This window comes from Arachis hypogaea, chromosome 10, assembly GCF_003086295.3.
Source record: "Arachis hypogaea cultivar Tifrunner chromosome 10, arahy.Tifrunner.gnm2.J5K5, whole genome shotgun sequence".
Lineage (NCBI taxonomy): Eukaryota > Viridiplantae > Streptophyta > Magnoliopsida > Fabales > Fabaceae > Arachis > Arachis hypogaea.
In genome coordinates this window covers 95,267,863-95,286,504 of record NC_092045.1, presented here as the reverse complement: position 1 = coordinate 95,286,504, position 18,642 = coordinate 95,267,863, and the positions used below count along the sequence as shown (strand labels likewise).

General features: G+C 34.3%; 1 protein-coding gene and 1 long non-coding RNA gene across 2 annotated transcripts; one reads left to right on the top strand and one right to left on the bottom strand.

Moving 5' to 3' along the window:
* Nucleotides 1-1,750: 1,750 nt before the first annotated feature.
* LOC112715992 (transmembrane 9 superfamily member 8) lies at nucleotides 1,751-5,655 on the bottom strand. Its single transcript, XM_025767832.3, has 7 exons — nucleotides 5,358-5,655; nucleotides 4,312-4,476; nucleotides 4,071-4,180; nucleotides 3,848-3,956; nucleotides 3,654-3,766; nucleotides 3,386-3,536; nucleotides 1,751-3,093 (listed from the first exon to the last, which is right to left on the bottom strand). Exons 1-7 carry the CDS (start codon nucleotides 5,469-5,471, stop codon nucleotides 1,936-1,938), a joined length of 1,920 nt encoding a protein of 639 aa, XP_025623617.1. The 5' UTR covers nucleotides 5,472-5,655; the 3' UTR covers nucleotides 1,751-1,935.
* An 11,314-nt stretch (nucleotides 5,656-16,969) lies between these two features.
* Nucleotides 16,970-18,442, top strand: LOC112715991 (uncharacterized). Its single transcript, XR_003160123.2, has 2 exons — nucleotides 16,970-17,259; nucleotides 18,054-18,442. It is a non-coding gene; the product is annotated as an uncharacterized lncRNA (long non-coding RNA).
* The last annotated feature ends 200 nt before the right edge of the window (nucleotides 18,443-18,642 follow it).

Below are 18,642 nucleotides of genomic sequence, written 5' to 3'. Positions count from 1 at the left end.
ACCTTCAGATCCGACCCGTTCGAAAAGTGAGCAATCGAACATTTGGCGCCGTTTATGGGGACCAGCGAGAATGAATTTCCTACTGGGACCGGTCGAGGAGCAAGAGGAGGAGGAAGAAGTGCGCGAGGAGGAGGGAACCTGCCTGATGAGCAAAATAGCCTCTAGGGCTTCCTCTCGCGAACACACGAGGACCCCCTCTTGTAGGAACGGTGCTCCTTCCTGTTCCCCGAAAAGACGCCCCTTCGGGAGAACGGGTGGAGACAACGCAAGGATCATGCAAGAGTTGCGCCACCGAGTGCAAAATCTTGAAAGGGAGCTGGCGACTAAGGACTGCTACCATCCCATCCCAAGCATCTCCCATACCCGATCTCCCCCTAGCAGATCGGAAGCTCGAGGGAGAAGCCCCCGAAGGGACCGTACAAGGCGCAGAGCAGACCCACGATCTCCCTCGACCCATGACGGGTCCGAAGGTTAAGGAGAGAACAGAGAAAGGTCGAGAAGGCGACGTGACCCCGTAATCATTGGGGCGACTCCTTTTCACCCATCCATCTTCAAGGTCCGGCTGCCAAAACACTTTGACAAGCCAACGAACATGAGGTACGATGGAACCCTAGACCCTTAGGAGCATCTGACGGCCTTTGAGGCCAGAATAAACCTCGAGGGTGTTGGCGACGCGGTGAGGTGTCGTGCGTTTCCCGTGACCTTGGCAGGGCCGGCAATCCGGTGGTTCAATGCGCTCCCATAGGGGTCCATTACGACCTTTTCAGACATAACTCGTTGTTTTTCAGCGCAGTTCACCATGCGCATTGCCAAAGCCAAACATCCTATCAACCTCCTAGGGGTCACCCAAAGAGCCGGAAAGCCAACCAAAAAGTTTCTCGACAGATTCAACGGCGAATGTCTAGAAATAGACGGCCTGACCGACCCAGTGGCCAGCCTATGCCTGACAAACGGTCTGTTCAATGACAATTTCAGAAAGCACCTCACTACTAAGCCCGTCTGGACAATGCAAGAAATCCAGAACGTGGCCACAGAGTATATTAATGACAAGGAAGTTAGTCAGGTGGTGGCGGCCAACAAACGTCAGCTGGCCAGCCCTCCTCCCCGTCAACCCGAACACAGTGAAAAGCCGAAAGATTTGTATTAAAAAAATACTTTTTGGTTTTTTTTTTTTACCGAAGATAAAAAGACTCGAACCTACAACCTCTTAAATAAGTAGGAAAAGATTATGCCATTTAAGCTATAATTCATAGTTTAGAATAAATAATTTTTGAATGTTTTATAAAAGTATATAACTATATATCACTTATGTTGTTGTTAGAGAAATTATTAGTTTAAGAAAATTTATTATTTATCAACATTGTGGTAAAACTAAGTCAATATGCCTTCCCTCGTACTCGCAAAAATTCATTGATAAGAAGACAAGCCAAGCCGCCTCTCGTCTCAAAAACAGTGCTGAACTATGGTGCAAAAATACACTTAATGAGAAATTATTTTCAAGCAATTAAATGTCACTGCCTCTACAACCATCTTGGTCAGCTTCAGATTATTTAGTTCATACTTCATACTCAATGCATTGTCCAAGGAGAAAATATCCAAAACAACACAATGCGCACCCACGAGAAAATGATAGGTTGCGTGTGGCACTGCTGTAACGTTAAAGTGATTTCATAACGCCCTAAATGATGTTAATACTTAATATACATCTGTCACTGAAATCAACCTAATATTTATACCTCATACAAAAGGATTTTACAACAAGCGCAATTAAAATTATACTGGACGAAAAGAATCACTGTCGTCACAATTCAAAATTGTATAGAATAGGTTACATCTGAATGTTATAGTATCTGAATTTTCAAAATTCGTACACAAATTTTTCTTCATCCCTTAGGAAAGTATAGAAGATTAACCCAAACCAGTAGACAACTATGACTAATCAATTTTGACTGAGGAGTAGATGAGCCTAGTGAACCAAAAGCAAGCATAAAATCCTATAGTACCGGTTACCACAAAGAACGCATAAGAAGCTATGAGCATGTACCCAAAGTATAATATTGCAGATACCAACTTTGTGATCTCAAGCTTGGTGAAGAAGTAGAATGTGGCATAGAGGAAGAGATAAAGTGCGGAAGAACCAGAAGTGAGGTATGACCGCCACCACCACAAGTAATCCTCACTGCACAACTGGAAGTAGCAGAGAACAATGGTTATTTCGGCACAAGTGATGATCAGGATGATGAAGACCAAAAAGAGGAATCCAAAGATGTAGTAAAACTGATTCAACCAGATTGAAGTGAGGATGAAGAAAAGTTCAATGAAAACAGCTCCAAATGGGAGTATTCCACCAATCAAAACCGAGAAGACTGGGTTCATGTACCAAGCCTGCTCAGGGATCTGCCTTGGGATTTTATTTGTCTTCACAGGATTTTCAATTGCTGGCTTCTTGAACCCAACATAACTACCAACGAAAACAAGTGGAACTGAAATCCCAAACCATAAGAAGATCAGAGCAAACATAGTTCCAAATGGCACAGCTCCAGATGATTTTTCGCCCCATATGAGAGTATTTAACACAGAGAAAACGGCAGATACAATTCCAGGGAACACTACTGCAGTTCTGAGGGCCATTTTCTTCCACTCCGTTCCCTTGAACATTTTGTATAAGCGAGTTGAAGCATAACCAGCGAAAATTCCCATGAAAACCCATAGCAAGAGCATGGCTGTCATTAGGCCACCTCGGTTTGAAGGAGAAAGGAACCCAAGCACAGCAAATATCATGGTTACCAATATCATTCCAAAAAACTGAACACCAGTTCCAACATAAACACAGAGCAAATCTGAGTTGTTAGGGGGCCTAAACACATCACCATGGACAAGTTTCCAACCAGTCTCTTCTTGGGCTTCTTCTTGGGTCTCAAGCTCATTGTACTTTGAAATGTCACGGTACAGTGTCCGCAGCATTATCATTGCTACCATTCCCGAGAGGAAGAGAACAATCATTAATGAGTTAACAATTGAGAACCAGTGAATTTGGTCATCATTCATTAACAAATAGGCATCCCATCTTGAAGCCCACTTCACCTCACTTTCCTGAAGGTGGCAGGAAAAGGCAGTATAAGCATATGATATGAGATACAATTCAGTCATACTTCATGAAATCAGCAAAAGGACAAGGATGATAATGAAGGCAACTCCAACAATTAGAAGTGAGAGAACGAAAAGGTAGTTTATAAGAGATTATATTATTAAAAAGAACCAAGCCTTAAAAGGCACTCTCCGTGCTATTTACCGCTGGGATCATGCACACGACCAACATTCTTAAGAACAAAAGCATGCATGCAACCAACATATACTTTTCCATTTATCATCTCCATAACCATACCTGGAAGTCAACATCATATGTGAAGATAATCTCCTTGTTTTCTTCAACCTCTTGAGGAGTGTTGGAGTTGACAACTGTGTGTTTAGCATGGGGGTCACAGGTTGTTAGACGAGTCTTTTCATCCCACTTACCATCATATTCATGTTTGATACTACACATCAACATGGAGATTTGTTAGATATACTACCCTTTTTAAAAGGAAACCCAATACAAGAGACTCCTAAAAGTGAGGAAAAGCATAAACAAGATAGAGGACAATAATAGTGACCTGAATGGCTTAACCTCAAAGCCCACGATCCTAGCAGATTCCGTCACTGCATCTTTATGAAACTTAACAGTAAATGCCAAATGATTGTGAATAAAAAATTTCTCCTCCTTAACCTGTAAATTTAGCTAAAGTAAGTAACGAAACGACTTGGCATTCAGAATAAAGGACATGGCGCTATAAAATAATAAGCATACCCCACTGTACAGCCCTTTGAGTCCGACATGGTAACCGAGCTGATAAAAATAAGAATCCTCCTGATCGGTCCTTTTTATGGGAACAACTAGAGGAAGGTTATCTAGGATCCTGTATGTTGAGGGAGGAACCAGGATAGAGCATACTAAGATTGCAGCAAATCAAGGGAAAAGACAATAATAATTTTATTCAGTAAGATGTCATCAAAACACTAGCATGCCTTACATGTTCACCCGATACTCATCGTTGATCTTCTCTTTGAACTCCTTAGCAGTTTTGGCATCGAGTTTAAGTTTACACACAACATTGCACATTTGTGGCTCACGCATTTTGAACTGCAAGAATGTCAGTAAAAATTGCTTCATTTACTCCTAAACCAAAAACACTTGTTAACAAGAGCTTACTTCTTGAATTCTCCCTAAATATGAAATAGTCAAGAGATAACATGCATGCATGCAAAACTGACCACATAAAGAGAATTTTCAATGCGGTCACCACGAAGTACTTCCCCGAGATTTTCAGCACTATCCTGTATTTTTTCTGGACGACAATAAGGAAGTGAATAATATGTGTATGGAAGCTGGGTCTTTGTTGATGTTAATTTGTTTACTTTCACTTGTAATTGATCTCCCTACATCAAAGGAATATTTAAGAAGTCAGTTAACAACTTAAGTATATACATACATTTTATAAAAGAAGAATTTTGTTAAGACAGAGACGTCAGATATACACAAATTCTGAAATATCATTACTTTGGCCAAATGAACATCATATCATGTGAAGAAGAAATATCAATTTGAGAAACTGTATGAATTATTTTTGAAACCACCACAACAAAGTAGAGGATAATACAAAAAGCCTATACACCTTAGTTGTCAGTTTAGTTCAATTCTCCAATATACATCTTTCAAGGATACATCAGAAATTGCAATTGTCAACACTAAAGTACTAAACAACTATTTCTAATTACCGATATATAGTACAAACACCCATCCTAAAATTCATTTATAATGCAAAAACCTTAACACCATTATCAAATAAAAAATCCAAATCCAAAAATAATTTCCGAAAACCGAACAAGAAGATGCATAAATGATACTAGCTCCTACACCCTCACATAGGAAAGAGAGTGAGTTACTGTACTGAAACCATAATCTTTTGACTAGGTACAACAGTTAGCTTAACTGTTACTGATTGAACGCAAACCAGCTAAAAGGTAACATATCAACAAACTAGCCACCCTCTGCAGTCTACAGTATATCTCAGGTAGCATATTAATACATAAATCTGAGGAGAAATGAAATCAAATCCTTCGATGTAACCAAATGAACGTTATTTCAATCAATCGAAACCGATCCAACAACCCTAAAAGCCTTAAAATCTCATAAACCTCTCATTCAACGATTAATCACTAGTATGAATCAAATCCAGCACAGATCCAACTTGCGAGATTCGAACACAGTTCAATTTAATCACAAAACAGAACAGATGGAAATGGAATCTGAGGTTTACCTTCTGGAAATCCTGCGGGGCGACGCCGGGGAGGTAGAAGGAGTGAGCTCCATGGATGAGGAGTAGCAGAAGAACAGCAACCGCAGAGAGCGATTGAGATCTCAAAAACGCCATGGCGTTCGAGATCGAGATCTAAGGAAACCCGTTCAAAAACGGTGTGTCGTTGTTGTTAACTTGTTATAAGAACGAGGTGGAAATGAATGAAGACGAAGAAGAAAGCGAGCGTAGTAACTGTTTTAGTGTCGTCTACTTATTGGATCTCGCCTTACTTGAATCTGACCCAACGCGTTTTTACATCACTTTTCTTTGTTCATTTTAAAGTATATATAAAAAATTAAACAAAAAAAAAGTATAGGTACATTTCGAACAATAAGAACAATAAATATGTCGAATATTCAATTTAATAGGTATCTAGATGATTATGTTCATTATTTTTAAAGTTATTTCTTTTGATTCGATTTACCCATGCACAATTAATAATGGCCGGATATTCATTTATTAGGTGTACAAATGATTATTCGAATGTTAAAATTTATGAGGTAATTTATGGTAGAGTGTTTTTTTACTTTATTGGGTCAATTTTAAAGTTTATTGTTCACATTATTTACAAAAGTCATTATCTACCAAACAAAACAAAAAAAATTAATTTTAATGGACGTGAAAGTGTTTTACACAATTCTACAATTAGGGGGCAGAGCCACACAGTGGGACAAATGGGGGCATGACCCCCTAATTTTAATTTCTTTACATGTAAATTATATGTAGATTTCAGTTTAGCTCTCCTTAAAATTTTAGTTTAGTCTTATTTTATTATACAATATTTTTAATCCCCTCTAATATTTCATCTAGCTTTGCCCTTAGTACAATCATAATTGCTCTTTTATATGATCATTCACGTATTTAATATAAAAAAATATTTATTTTATTAATGTAACATTATGTATTTGGATGCATATGTAAAATAATTTTATACTAACAGTACATTAAAATTAAATTCTAAAAAAATGGTTCTACACAAAATAGGGCCAAATTTGTTTATTAGAATTTTAAAATATTGGAATACCCTTAGAAGCTAATTCGAGGTTGGTGAAGACATGAAAGTCGATAGTAGATAAAGTGAAAGAAAAACTCAACTTATGAAAAGTTAAAGTGCTCAATAAACCAAGTTGGTCCTCATCAAATCAGTGTTAAATAATTTGTCGATATACTACTTAAATCTATATAAAATGCTAAAGATGGTTACAAATAAATTGATATCATTACAGAAGAGGTTCATATGAAGTAAGGAGGATAGCAAGAATAATATAACGATGGTAAGATGGAAAATAGTGCAGGTTTCAAAGAAGTTAGATAGTTTAGGGGTGGGGGACGCAGTGATCCGCAATACAACACTTCTTTTAAAGTGGTGGTCAGCTTTTAAAGAAAGACTATCTGTTACGAAAGAAGATAGTGTGCTCCTGTAAGAATATGAATCCCAATGTGATATTATCCAATCAGTCAATACCTACAAGAAGGGGTCCATGGGAAGATATTTGTCAATTACAGATTAAGGAGCAACATGTGAGAGACAAGATGATTACTGGGCTGTTTATGGAGGTAGATGGTGGTAGAAGGACTCGTTTTTTGGGAAGATGTTTAGCTACAAAGTGGTGCGTTAAAATATCAGTTTCAAAGACTCTTCTTAATTTCCAACAAAAAAGAATTCATCAGGGAATTATGGATTTTTAGATGGGGTTGATTGGATTTGAAACTTTCAATGAAGTCGAGAACTATTCCAATGGGAGTTGGACTTAGTGAATCAATTACATGATAAGTTGAGGCCAGTTACACTAGCATATGACAGACACTACAAGAAAAACGTTGAGTACTTTCGGATTCTCTGTCGAAAAAATGAACAAAATTCGACAATAATTAAGTTACCGTCAAAAGAAATCAGACGGTATAAACCCGCCGGTAACATAATACCGGCGGATTTTTTTGTGTTCGGCGGTAATTTCTGTCGAATTTAGTGACAGAATATAGTTAGTAAGAAAACAGAATCTATTAGACGTTACCGACGGAAATGTTTTTCAATTTTTTTAAAAAAAAATTGATTGGACTCTTACCATTGGAATATTCTGACGGTAATTTTAATGGTAGTCTTTTTTTAATAATTTTTTCCGTCCATCTATAATGTACCCTGATAATTAATAATTGAAATATTGCTTTAAATTTGATTTAAAATATCAAAATATAAATTAAAAATAAGGAACGATGGTAATTGAGATATCTTAAACAATGCTAACTATATTACATTTTTCGCAAAGTTTGGTAAAGAAATACGTATCACTGAATTATGTTTATATTAACCCTATTCAGATTCATCATCCTCTTCCTCTGATTCACCATCCTCCCCTTCCAAGATAGTTTCATGATCATCAAACTCGTCTTCTTCTTCTTTGTCGCCATCGACCTCGTCTTCTTCTTGAAGATCATCGTCTTCTGGTAGAAATGTATCGGCATCTATTCCACGGTCAATGATGCCATCATTTATAACAGTCGACCTAAGGGTGATCGGCTCATCGGTATCAACTACCATTTTCGAAGGAGTTGGGTCGTCAATCTGGTAAGGTTCTTGACCATCTATCTTATCATCAGACTCGATGCACCCTCTTAGTTTAGTTTTAACCACAACCACCCAACTAGACTTGCATAAACCTGGATAAGGGAAATAGTATACTTGTCGTGCATTTTGAGGTAGAATAAAAGGATCATAATGCCTAAATTTCTTGGTTACATTAACTTCAGCGATATTGTAGTCCTTGTACTTTCGTATTCCTTGTCACGAACTTGAATCATACCATTCACATTAAAACACATACACCTTGTACGTAGTGCGATAAAAATACTCTAATTCAATTATGTTGTGCAACACACAAAACCAATCATAATGACTCCTACTTGAATCCCCAAGAATCCAAACTCTAGTGTTATCTATTTTTTTTCAATCGACTACTGTAAGGTATATAACTGATATCCATTAATATCGTATATCTGGTAGCTAGTGTCCTTATTCATTGGGTCTCAATTAAGTGCAACTAGTTTTAAATCTGTTGTGTCAGTTAGATGCATGCTGACATATTCTCTGAACCAGCATTAAAAATTGTTTAATGAGGTATCAGGATTTGCCTCTTAGAATAACCTATATGATAGAATAAGATAAAGAAGTTTTGATTAGATTAAGAAGTTAGTATCTTACCGATTGCAATATTTACGAAGACTTAAAAAATTCACATAAGGTAGGGTTAAATTCGGTCATAGTTAAGCAACACATGCAGATGTGCATCATCAATCTCCTTCTACTCTAACCAGTAGTCATTGTCCACACCCATTGCAGCTCATTCCGAAAAAAAATTAGGTATGTTGTTCCACTTGACGAGAATTCTCCCCTCTCATTATTCCTTACAACCCTTGTTCTACGTGACTCAACATGAGATTGAAAATAGAATGAACAAAATGCAGATGTTTCTTTAGCTAGGAATGCTTCGCAGATGCTGTCCTCAATCCAAATTATGCTCTTCACGGTGTACTTGAATGAACCAATCATCCTCTCAAATGGGTACATCCACCAAAATTGAAAACGGCCTACATAGTATTGCTTCATATGATAGGTGGATTGCTAAGTGTTTCATATTGTCAAAAAAAGATAGAGGGAATATCTTCTCTAACTTATAAAGTATGATTAGAATGTTCTTGTCTATAACAGTGAGATCATTAATGTTAAGTTTTGTAGCACATAACTCGTTAAAGATCTCACTTATTTCTGTGAAGGGTTTCTAGATGTTAGTTGGAAGTTCTTTGAATGCGACAAAAAGCAAAGACTCCATGAAGACGTGACAATCATGACTCTTTAATCCAGCAAGTCTACCCTGTGACATGTTTGCACACTTATCCAAATTAAAGGCGTAACCATAAAAAAAACTTTAATCCTCTAATTTACTTACAAGCACTTGTTTTTGCTCCTTCGTTAGAGCAAACACTGCCTTTGGTTTAACTCACTGCCCATTATCAAGACTTTTTAAGTTTAGATTTGGTTACCTGCAAATGTCTACTAAGTCTAACCTAGACTAATTGTTGTCCTTTGTTCGCTCATCGTTCATTACTGTGTTCATGATATTATCAAACACGTTTTTTTTCAATGTGCATCACATCAAGACAATGAAAAAATCAAGTTATCTTTCTAATAAAGCAACTCCCAAAATATACTATTTTTAGTCCAATTATACTCCCTGCCATATATTGGAGGTCTCAGACTTGCCCCATTATCAACGATCTTTGGAATTCTACTGACACGGTGCAAAATTTGCCTACCACTCAATCTCACATATGCCTTTTCTCGTTTAGTTTTAATCTCTTTGAAGGAGTCCTTATTGAACTGAAAATGATGATCCATGTCGAGGAATCTTTTATGGCAATCAAACCACGAATACTTACCCCAATTCTTCAACCAAAATACCTTTATATCCTCCGTACAACAGGAACATGCCATTCTACCCTGAGTGGACTGACCTGACAACATTCTGTATGCAGGAAAGTCGTTAATGGTCCATATCAATACAACTCGCAGTTAAAAGTGTGTCTTCGTCAAAATATCATACGTTTCTACACCATGGATCCACAAATCCTTTAACTTATCCACCAAGGACTGCAAGAAGACATTTACTTTGGCCTTTGGATTGTTGAGACCAAGTATGATGCAAGTTAGGAACATGCATGGGTCCTTTATGCACATTTCGAGACCCAGGTTATAAGGTGTCACGACTACAAGCCAATAAGAGTACGCGTTATCAGAATTAGAATTTGGTGCGAACCCGTCAGAGCACAAAATTAGTCTAACATTTATGCGCTCGCTCGAAAATGTAGAATAGACTCGATCAAAATGGTTCCAAGCTTTTTCGTGTGACAGATGCGTCATGATTCCATCATCCCTCTTGTTGTTATTATGACAGGTCGTGTAAGGGGCCGAACTCGTCGATGCATACAATCGTTTCATCCAAGGACTTAAGGGCAAAGTAGTGCATCTGTTTCATTAGAATTCTCTTTAAACGATGTTTCCTAATCTATTCTCTCTCGACTTGGAAGCTTAGTAATCTACAAAATTTACATTCAGTTAGGTTTACATCCGTCTTGTAGTACAGCATACAACCACTCAAACAACAATCAATTTTCACTATATTTAGACCTAATTTCGAAACTAGCTTCTTTGCTTCATAGTGATTTTGGGGGATGCCAGTGGACTCGCCAGGTACCAGTTCATTGTAAAGAGTGACCTACTTATCAAAAGACTCTTGGGTATGATTTGTCTTCGACTTAATACTGATCATTCTAACACATGCAAACAACTCCGAATGATTCCCTCTACAAAAGTTTTACAACAGATTCTAACAGATGATAAAATCACTTTACCTCCAGGTTAAGCTCTTCTTCAGCCTCTTCCAATTTTGTAATACACATGTTACATCAAACACCACTCGTTGTATCTCTCTTGATTAGCCATCCAAGTCTTTTTTCCATGTTTAGGTCTCTCACACCCAAATCCTCGTTGATTGACAATAGGACTTGTTCAAATTAGAGGCGGACTGGTTAATTCCCTACTCGTTCACTTTTTCATGTTCCATTCACATCCAATACCTATCCTTAAACCCGTTACGGTAGAGGTAAAGCGTTATGTCCGCATGTCTTAATCACTTAGTTAGCCAACACTTTTGACATGGACACCTAGATACCTCCTTCAGACATAAACAGTTCCATGCTAAAGACATGCGCGACAAACGCGTCAACCCCCTCAAAGAATTCAGGTTTCAAATCCCCCGGCCAGCGTTATCCCTCTCATATATCCATAGACGATGACTTGGAATCATATTGAAACACACACCCTAAAATTTAATGAACAACACAAATTATTAATTTTTTTTAGAAAATTTGGCAGAGTGTACCCTATAATTAGAATCTTTCGCCAAATACATTTATCATTTTCTGCCAACGAGCTCCTGGCGATGCAACAATGACCTCTTGACGGAGAGAGAAGACGAGAAGAGAGAGAGAAAGAGAGAGAGAGAGAGTATTTGGACAAGTGAGGGAGAAGGATTCCAGGTTTGAATTTTAACCTATTTTACCGTCGGATTTTTTCATCGGTAAATCACCAAAACGATGCGTTTAATTAAAGCGTTATACTGGCAAAATATACTAACGAAAAATTCGATGATAATATTGGTGCCGTTGAGTTATATTTTCGCTCCAATAATTACCATCGGCTTTAGCGACGGAAAATATCTTTCGATGGTAACCTTTTATGGCGACGAATTTCTTCTCCTTTCCGTCGAAAAATCTGACGGTAAATCCGTCGGTCTAAGTCGATGCTAAATTCGACGGTACTCGGCGTTTTTCTTGTAGTAAGAGAGGATAGAGTGCATGTTTGATAGGTAAGGTGTGTTTACTACTAACTCATTTGTGCAGGTTTTGCAAGCGAAAACAGCTCATGAAGAAATCACAAGTTATAGCTTCACTAGAACTATTTGGAGAGTATTAGTCCGACCAAGAGTGTAGTTGTTTGTTTAGTTTGTTTTAATTGGTAGAGTGAATATAAAAGAAAGATTGAATAGAATAGGAATAGTGAACAATGACGATAATATATGTGTATTGTGTAAGAGGGAGGTTGAATATATTCACCACTTATTTTTTTGTTGTGAGTTTACTAGACATGTGTGGTGCGCATGGTTATCTGTTTTCGGGAGGTTATGATCCGTCCGAGACACAATGAAAGAACACTTTGAAAATTGGACAAGAGTTCACAAAGAAAGAGGAGCAGAAGAAGTGGTTGATATGCTCTGTGCTATTGTTTAAAATATTTAGTTAAAAATGAATAAAAAGATATTTCAGAATGAGAAAGTATGTTTGGAGAAGATTATCAACAAGTCATCGATCACTTAGCGATAAGGAGTGGAATGAAAAAATCTTTTTCATTGTTGATAGTAATATCGAAAATGACATTGAAATTAATATATCTTTATTTTCTTTGGCTTATTCGTTGTTTTATTCTATCGTTTCATTTTATTGTGTTGGACTTTATTCTTAAAAAAAAATTAAAATCATAATAAACTTGTTCATCAAAATATAATTTTCTTTTGTATTGAATAAATTTGTCTTTTATTAGATTACTTATTTTTTTATTTTTACTGTCCTATTCTTATGGAATTTGGATTTAGAAAATAACATAAAAATTTACACATACGGAACAAAAAAAGGATTTAGAGAAATGTTATATGGTATAATTACTTTTTTTTTCTTCCCATCTTTTTCGTGTTTTTTTTTTCTCTCTCTCTCAAAAAAAGTAATGTAAGATTCATTTCCACAACCTGTTTTTCAAAGGTACTTCATTTATACGCAAGGAGAACTCCAAAACAGATCTGAGGTATGAATAATAATAGTTGGCGCGTGATCTTAGAATTTAACTTTTAACTTTTATGATTTTTGTTTTTGTTGGTGACTACTTTTATGATTATATATCATTACATTAGTAAAAATAAGTAATTTTTAGGGCAAAACACTCAATTAAGTCAACGGGTGAATTTATTTATAGAAATCTGCCAAACGAAATTCTGATTCATGAATCAATCAATGTAGGTTTATATGTAGTTCGAATCAGGTTCATTCGAACTCTATTCACACATAATTCGAATCATGTTGATTCGAATGGGTGTCCGCGGATCGGATCGGATCGGATATGGCTGAAAATTCGATCCGATCCGCACAATTTCCGTCGGATCGGATCGGATATGATATCCGCACTTTTTAGTGCCGGATCCGATTTCGATCCGATCCGCAAATTTGCGGATCGGATCGGATCCGATATCGGATATATCCGCATAATTAAACCTCCTCTTTTTAATCACATTTCAATGTAAAAAAATTCAATAAAAATATTTCTTTCATACTTTTAAACTTATTTATTCCTAAAATATTTTTAATCAAACTCTTTCTAAATAACAAAATAAAATAATACAATATATGAATAATAATTACTAACTAAAATATACAAACAAGTAAATATAATACCAAACATATATATATTATTGTACGGATCTGCGGATCGGATACGCGGATATAGAGCAGATATCCGCGATCCGATCAATTTGCAAATCGGATCGTATTCGCAATTTTCGGATCGGATGCGGATATTTACCGCGGATCTGCAGATACGATCCGATCCATGGACACCCCTATTGATTCGAATTATACATAAACGCGCACACACACTAATCCGAATCAATCTGATTCGAATTATACCCACAGTAATTTGAATTAGGGTGATTTGAATTATACTCACACACTGCACATAGTAATTCGAATTGGCCAGATTCGAATTACTCATGATTTTAATTCTGTCCATTTTTTATTAAAAAAGTTAATAATTGATTAAAAAAATTAATAATTTAAAAATTAAAAAATATATATTTTATTTCATGCATTAAAAAAAGCTTACAAAATATTTAATTACGAGACTTTTTTAAAATATTAATGAGCTATCAATTCGAATTTTATACGATACTCTTTTGCGCATTTTTAATAGCACATGAATATTTTTTTATAAAATTTTTAAATAAATTTATTTAAATTATACCACAAAAAAATATTTTAGTCTATACAAAATAATTTTAAAAAAATGGCTTAAAAAATGCTATGAGTACTATAAAAATTTGTAATGTCTTAATGACCTAAGACATTAAAAAAATACTCTACATAGTCAATAATAATTTAAAAATTAAAAAAAAAACATAGTTATGACCCGTATTTACCTAAATTACTAGAACATTACAAACTTTTATAGTAATCCTAACATTTTTTAAGCCATTTTTTAAAAATTGTTTTGCCTAAAATAAAGGGCATTTTAATCCATTTTAAGCCATTCTAAGCCGTTTTTTATGCAAAATAATTTAGAAAAATGGGTTGAAAATGTTAGGAGTATTATAAAAGTTTTTAATGTTATAGTAATTTAGGTAAATACTAGTCATAACTATATTTTTTTTTAATTTCTAAATTATTATTGACTATGTAGAGTATTTCTTTAATGTTCTAAGTCATTAGGACATTACAAATTTTTATAGTACTCCTAACATCTTTTAAGCCATTTTTTAAAATTATTTTGTATAGAATAAAATATTTTTTTGTGGTATAATTTAAATAAATTTATTAAAAAAATGTATAAAAAATATTCATGAGCTATTAAAAATGTGCAAAAGAATATTGTATGAAATTCGAATGGATAACTCATTAATATTTTAAAGAAGTTTCGTAATTAAATATTTTATTAGCTTTTTTAATGTATGAAATAAAATATACATTTTTTTAATTTTTAAATTATTAATTTTTTTGATCAATTATTAAATTTTTAATAAAAAATGGACAGAATTAAATTATGAGTCATTCGAATCTGGCCGATTCGAATTACTATGTGCAGCGTGTGTGTGAGTGTACTGTGGGTGTAATTCGAATCAGGCTTATTCGAATTAGTGTGTGTTTGCATTTGTATATAAAATTGGAATAAATTTGATTCGAATTATGTGTGAATAGAGTTAGAATGAACCTGATTCAAATTACATATAAATGTACACTAATTGATTCATGAACCAGAATTTAGTTTGCTGAATTTTTTTAAATAAATCCACCCTTGACTTAATTGAGTAATTTGCCTTAATTTTTAGGACACCAAAAAAGCGCCAACAATTTTCATTACGTATCAAATTTTCATTTGTATGAACAAATAACAACATTAGTGAAGTCAGAAACTGCAGGAAATAATCCGAAAGCGCAGAAAATTAATATTAATACATGAACATAATGATATGCTTATGATTAAATTTTAAACAATCGATCCAAGAGCAGAAGTTGGATTGTCACGTCCATGAAAATGAAGTTTCACGTGTAAAACGGGGAAATTATGTATCCCTAGATCATCAATAAAACATTATTTCCAAGATGATGGCATAGTTAAGAGAATCAGAGTTGCATAGCATTCGTTTCATTAATTAATTGAGGATTTATGTTTTCTGAGGCTAAAAAGTACAAACTAAAGCAAAATAGGAAAAATGAAACGTGAATGACACTCCTGGCTCCACCGACAACGTTCAAAATAAATTACTGCTCACAACTCACAAGCAACGGACGGTGGAGGTATATTTAAAGGATTGTTTTTTTCTGGAGTAACTATCCAAATTAAATCTTATCATTTTTAAAATTGAATATTTTAGCTTTTTAAAATTTAAAATACATAAAATAATTATTAATATTTTTTTATTAGATAATATAATTTTTTTTATTAGACAATATAATTTTTTTTGTTAATTACTAATAGTGATTACTCGTTAATTTACAAATGTAACAATTAAGTGTCGATCAAAACAAATTAGTCCTTAAAATGAAGAAAGTCTCCAAAATTTAAAAATAATTTTAACATAGCCCTATAAAAATTTAAAAATTCTAAAATACTTCTTTCGAATTATCTATGTATAATTATTTTTAAATTAATAAATTTTAATTTCTAAAATTTTTGATTATTTATCTCAAATTTGATATATACAAACTTTTTTTATATATTCTTAAAATAAATTATAAATTAATTTTAAAAGGTACTATTTTTCAAAAAAAATTATAATTTAAAATAAATAACCCCATATTTATTTTTGATCATACAAGATATTAATTTAATTTAATTTGTAATTATGATATTCTTTGATCATTCTTTAACGATGAAAAAGAAAATGAGTTAGTATTATTTGAAAAAAAAAATAAGAGAACTCTCATTTAGCATAAAGTTTTCTATATAAGCAAATAGGAATATTTGTATAAATGAAGACAACACTTTAAAATTTGCGCACAACGTAAATAAAGTCATTCCTGAAGTCAAATTTGTAAGTTTTTGTTAATTACAAGGTCAATGTGGATTATTTACAAAATCTCAATGTGGAGCTTTTAATACTTTACAATATTTGAAGAAAAAATATCTTAGCAAATCCAAATATTCTGTTAAGTTTTTTAGAAAGTTTTGGAATTCACTAATTATCATAATGTACAAAATAGGCTTGTAGTTGAAGTTATTTGTGTTATCACAGTTAGTAATTATGTCCAAAAAATATTTTTTTTAATTTAGAAATATTTTTTCAAATTTATTTTGAAAAAGATTAAAAATATTTAAAGGGAGGATTTTGAAAATTTTAAAATATTCAAGGATTATTTTGAGATTTTTTAAATTTTTTGAAAACTATTTTGTACTTTGTGGGGACTAATTTGTTTGGCTCAAACACGCGGATACTTAATGGTCACATGTGCAAATTAATCCTCCCTTCATCTTAGCCGTCATTGTTTAGTTATTAATGAAGAGAGACTAGTTATTAATGAAGAGAGACGGTATTATCCAACAAAAGTAAACTTTTGAGATTGTTTTATATATTTTGAAATCTGAGAAACTAAAGTGTCTAATTTTAAAATTTTTAAGAATTAATTTGAGTAATTACACTTATTTTTCTATTACACATGAGGCCCGAAGGCCAAAAAAAAGGACAAAACTATTATAACAGAAAAAAAAACCCACTAGTATGAGCAAATAATTTCAAACTCAGGTTAGGGGGGGTACTGGTCAATGGCCACTTTAGAATGAGACTCTACTATCAGTTTTGTGATTCTTCTTCCCTATGCCATATTGCCATCCATGATCGCTTGCACCCCATGCCATATGGCCATCCATCTTGCTCGAAAATCCATAAATCCAACCATGAATATCGTTTCGAAGCACTTTCGCTCTACTGGCTGATCTAGGATTGTCCCTCGAGATGCTGTCAGCGTTGAGTTGTTAGGTCTATTTTGAAAGGTAGGGCTCCTGGCTTCACTAATTTTTCTCATAATTCTTTTGATTTTGGTTTCTTTGACTTGAGTTGAAAGGGTTATTGTTCAAATGTATTTTCAAATGCTCCATCTTGTAGTCATATAAACATCCTTTTACTTCTTATCATGTTGTTTTTTCAAATCTCAAAGCTGAAGAAGAGATTGATTGCTTAGGGTTTAGAGCTCGTATCCAGAGTTTAAAAGCTCTAGGATAGTCTTGAATAGCATAAAGGGGGGTTTTATCTCCCCATCACAAACAGTGCAAAGACCAAAAAATTTAATGCGTTGTATGCCTTTCCAGTTCTAAATTTTTTTCCCAACCTGTTCCTCCTTACTATTTGAATTAAACTCACCTTTTTTGGATTAGGTTTCCAATACAATTTATCCTTTCCGTCCTCTGTACGAGGTTGTTTACCATTGAGTTCGGGAGAAGATAGTTGAGTTTTTTAAATCCTAAGTCCTATCTTCCTTAACATAGTTACTGAGATCTCAGCATGGAGATGCTATGTTTTTTAGCCTCAAACCCGTTTTCAACCAGCCATCACTCCAAACATACAAAGAGAGCGGGTCTTTTTGTCTAATTTCTTTAGAAGGAGAAAAGATTTCAATTTACTGGCCATTCTAAATTACGAAAATTTTTTTGGGAATGAGAAACAGTGTGTGATATTGTTGCTCATGTGGGAGGGAATTTCAAATAAATTTCTAACTCAATTTGTTGCATGTTTTAACAATATCAATTTTCACTGACATGAAATCACTTTTGTCCTTTATCTTTTTCAGAGAATGAATCATCTCTTTTACAATTATTATGTTGTCATGTATGTTCCTCCCCGCTACGAAGCTGGATTCAAAGAGAAAGATTCGATCAGTGAAAAAAGACTTCAATCATTCAACCAAAATCTGTGTGATGCATTTGTAGATGACATTGCAAAGAGAGATAGGTCTAAATTGGTTTATAAATTTTAGTTTGTCTATTTCTAAAATTAACACCAACAAAGTTTCATTTAACATCCTCATCCTTCATGCCTTGTCCAAATATTAGAGATCACTTACTCCACTTCTTTGTCAGTTATTTTTCAATTATAGTGGTAAAATATATTAGGGATTCCATCTCCACTTGGGATTTAAGGCTTCCAATATTAAAGATGTCTCTTTTAATTTCTTCTTCATTCGAAAATCTGTTGGCTTGGTCATTCATGTTGTACACCATTGGTAGCTAGGTAGGATTTTGAGCACACAATTTTCTCTATATCAGCCTTCTCTTCAATGAACAGATTTTTGTAGAAATTGATGGCCATATTTTCTAATTGGTCTTGTTCTTCCGCCCATTGTCCATCTTCATTTCTCAAACAAAGTACCTTGTTCCTCC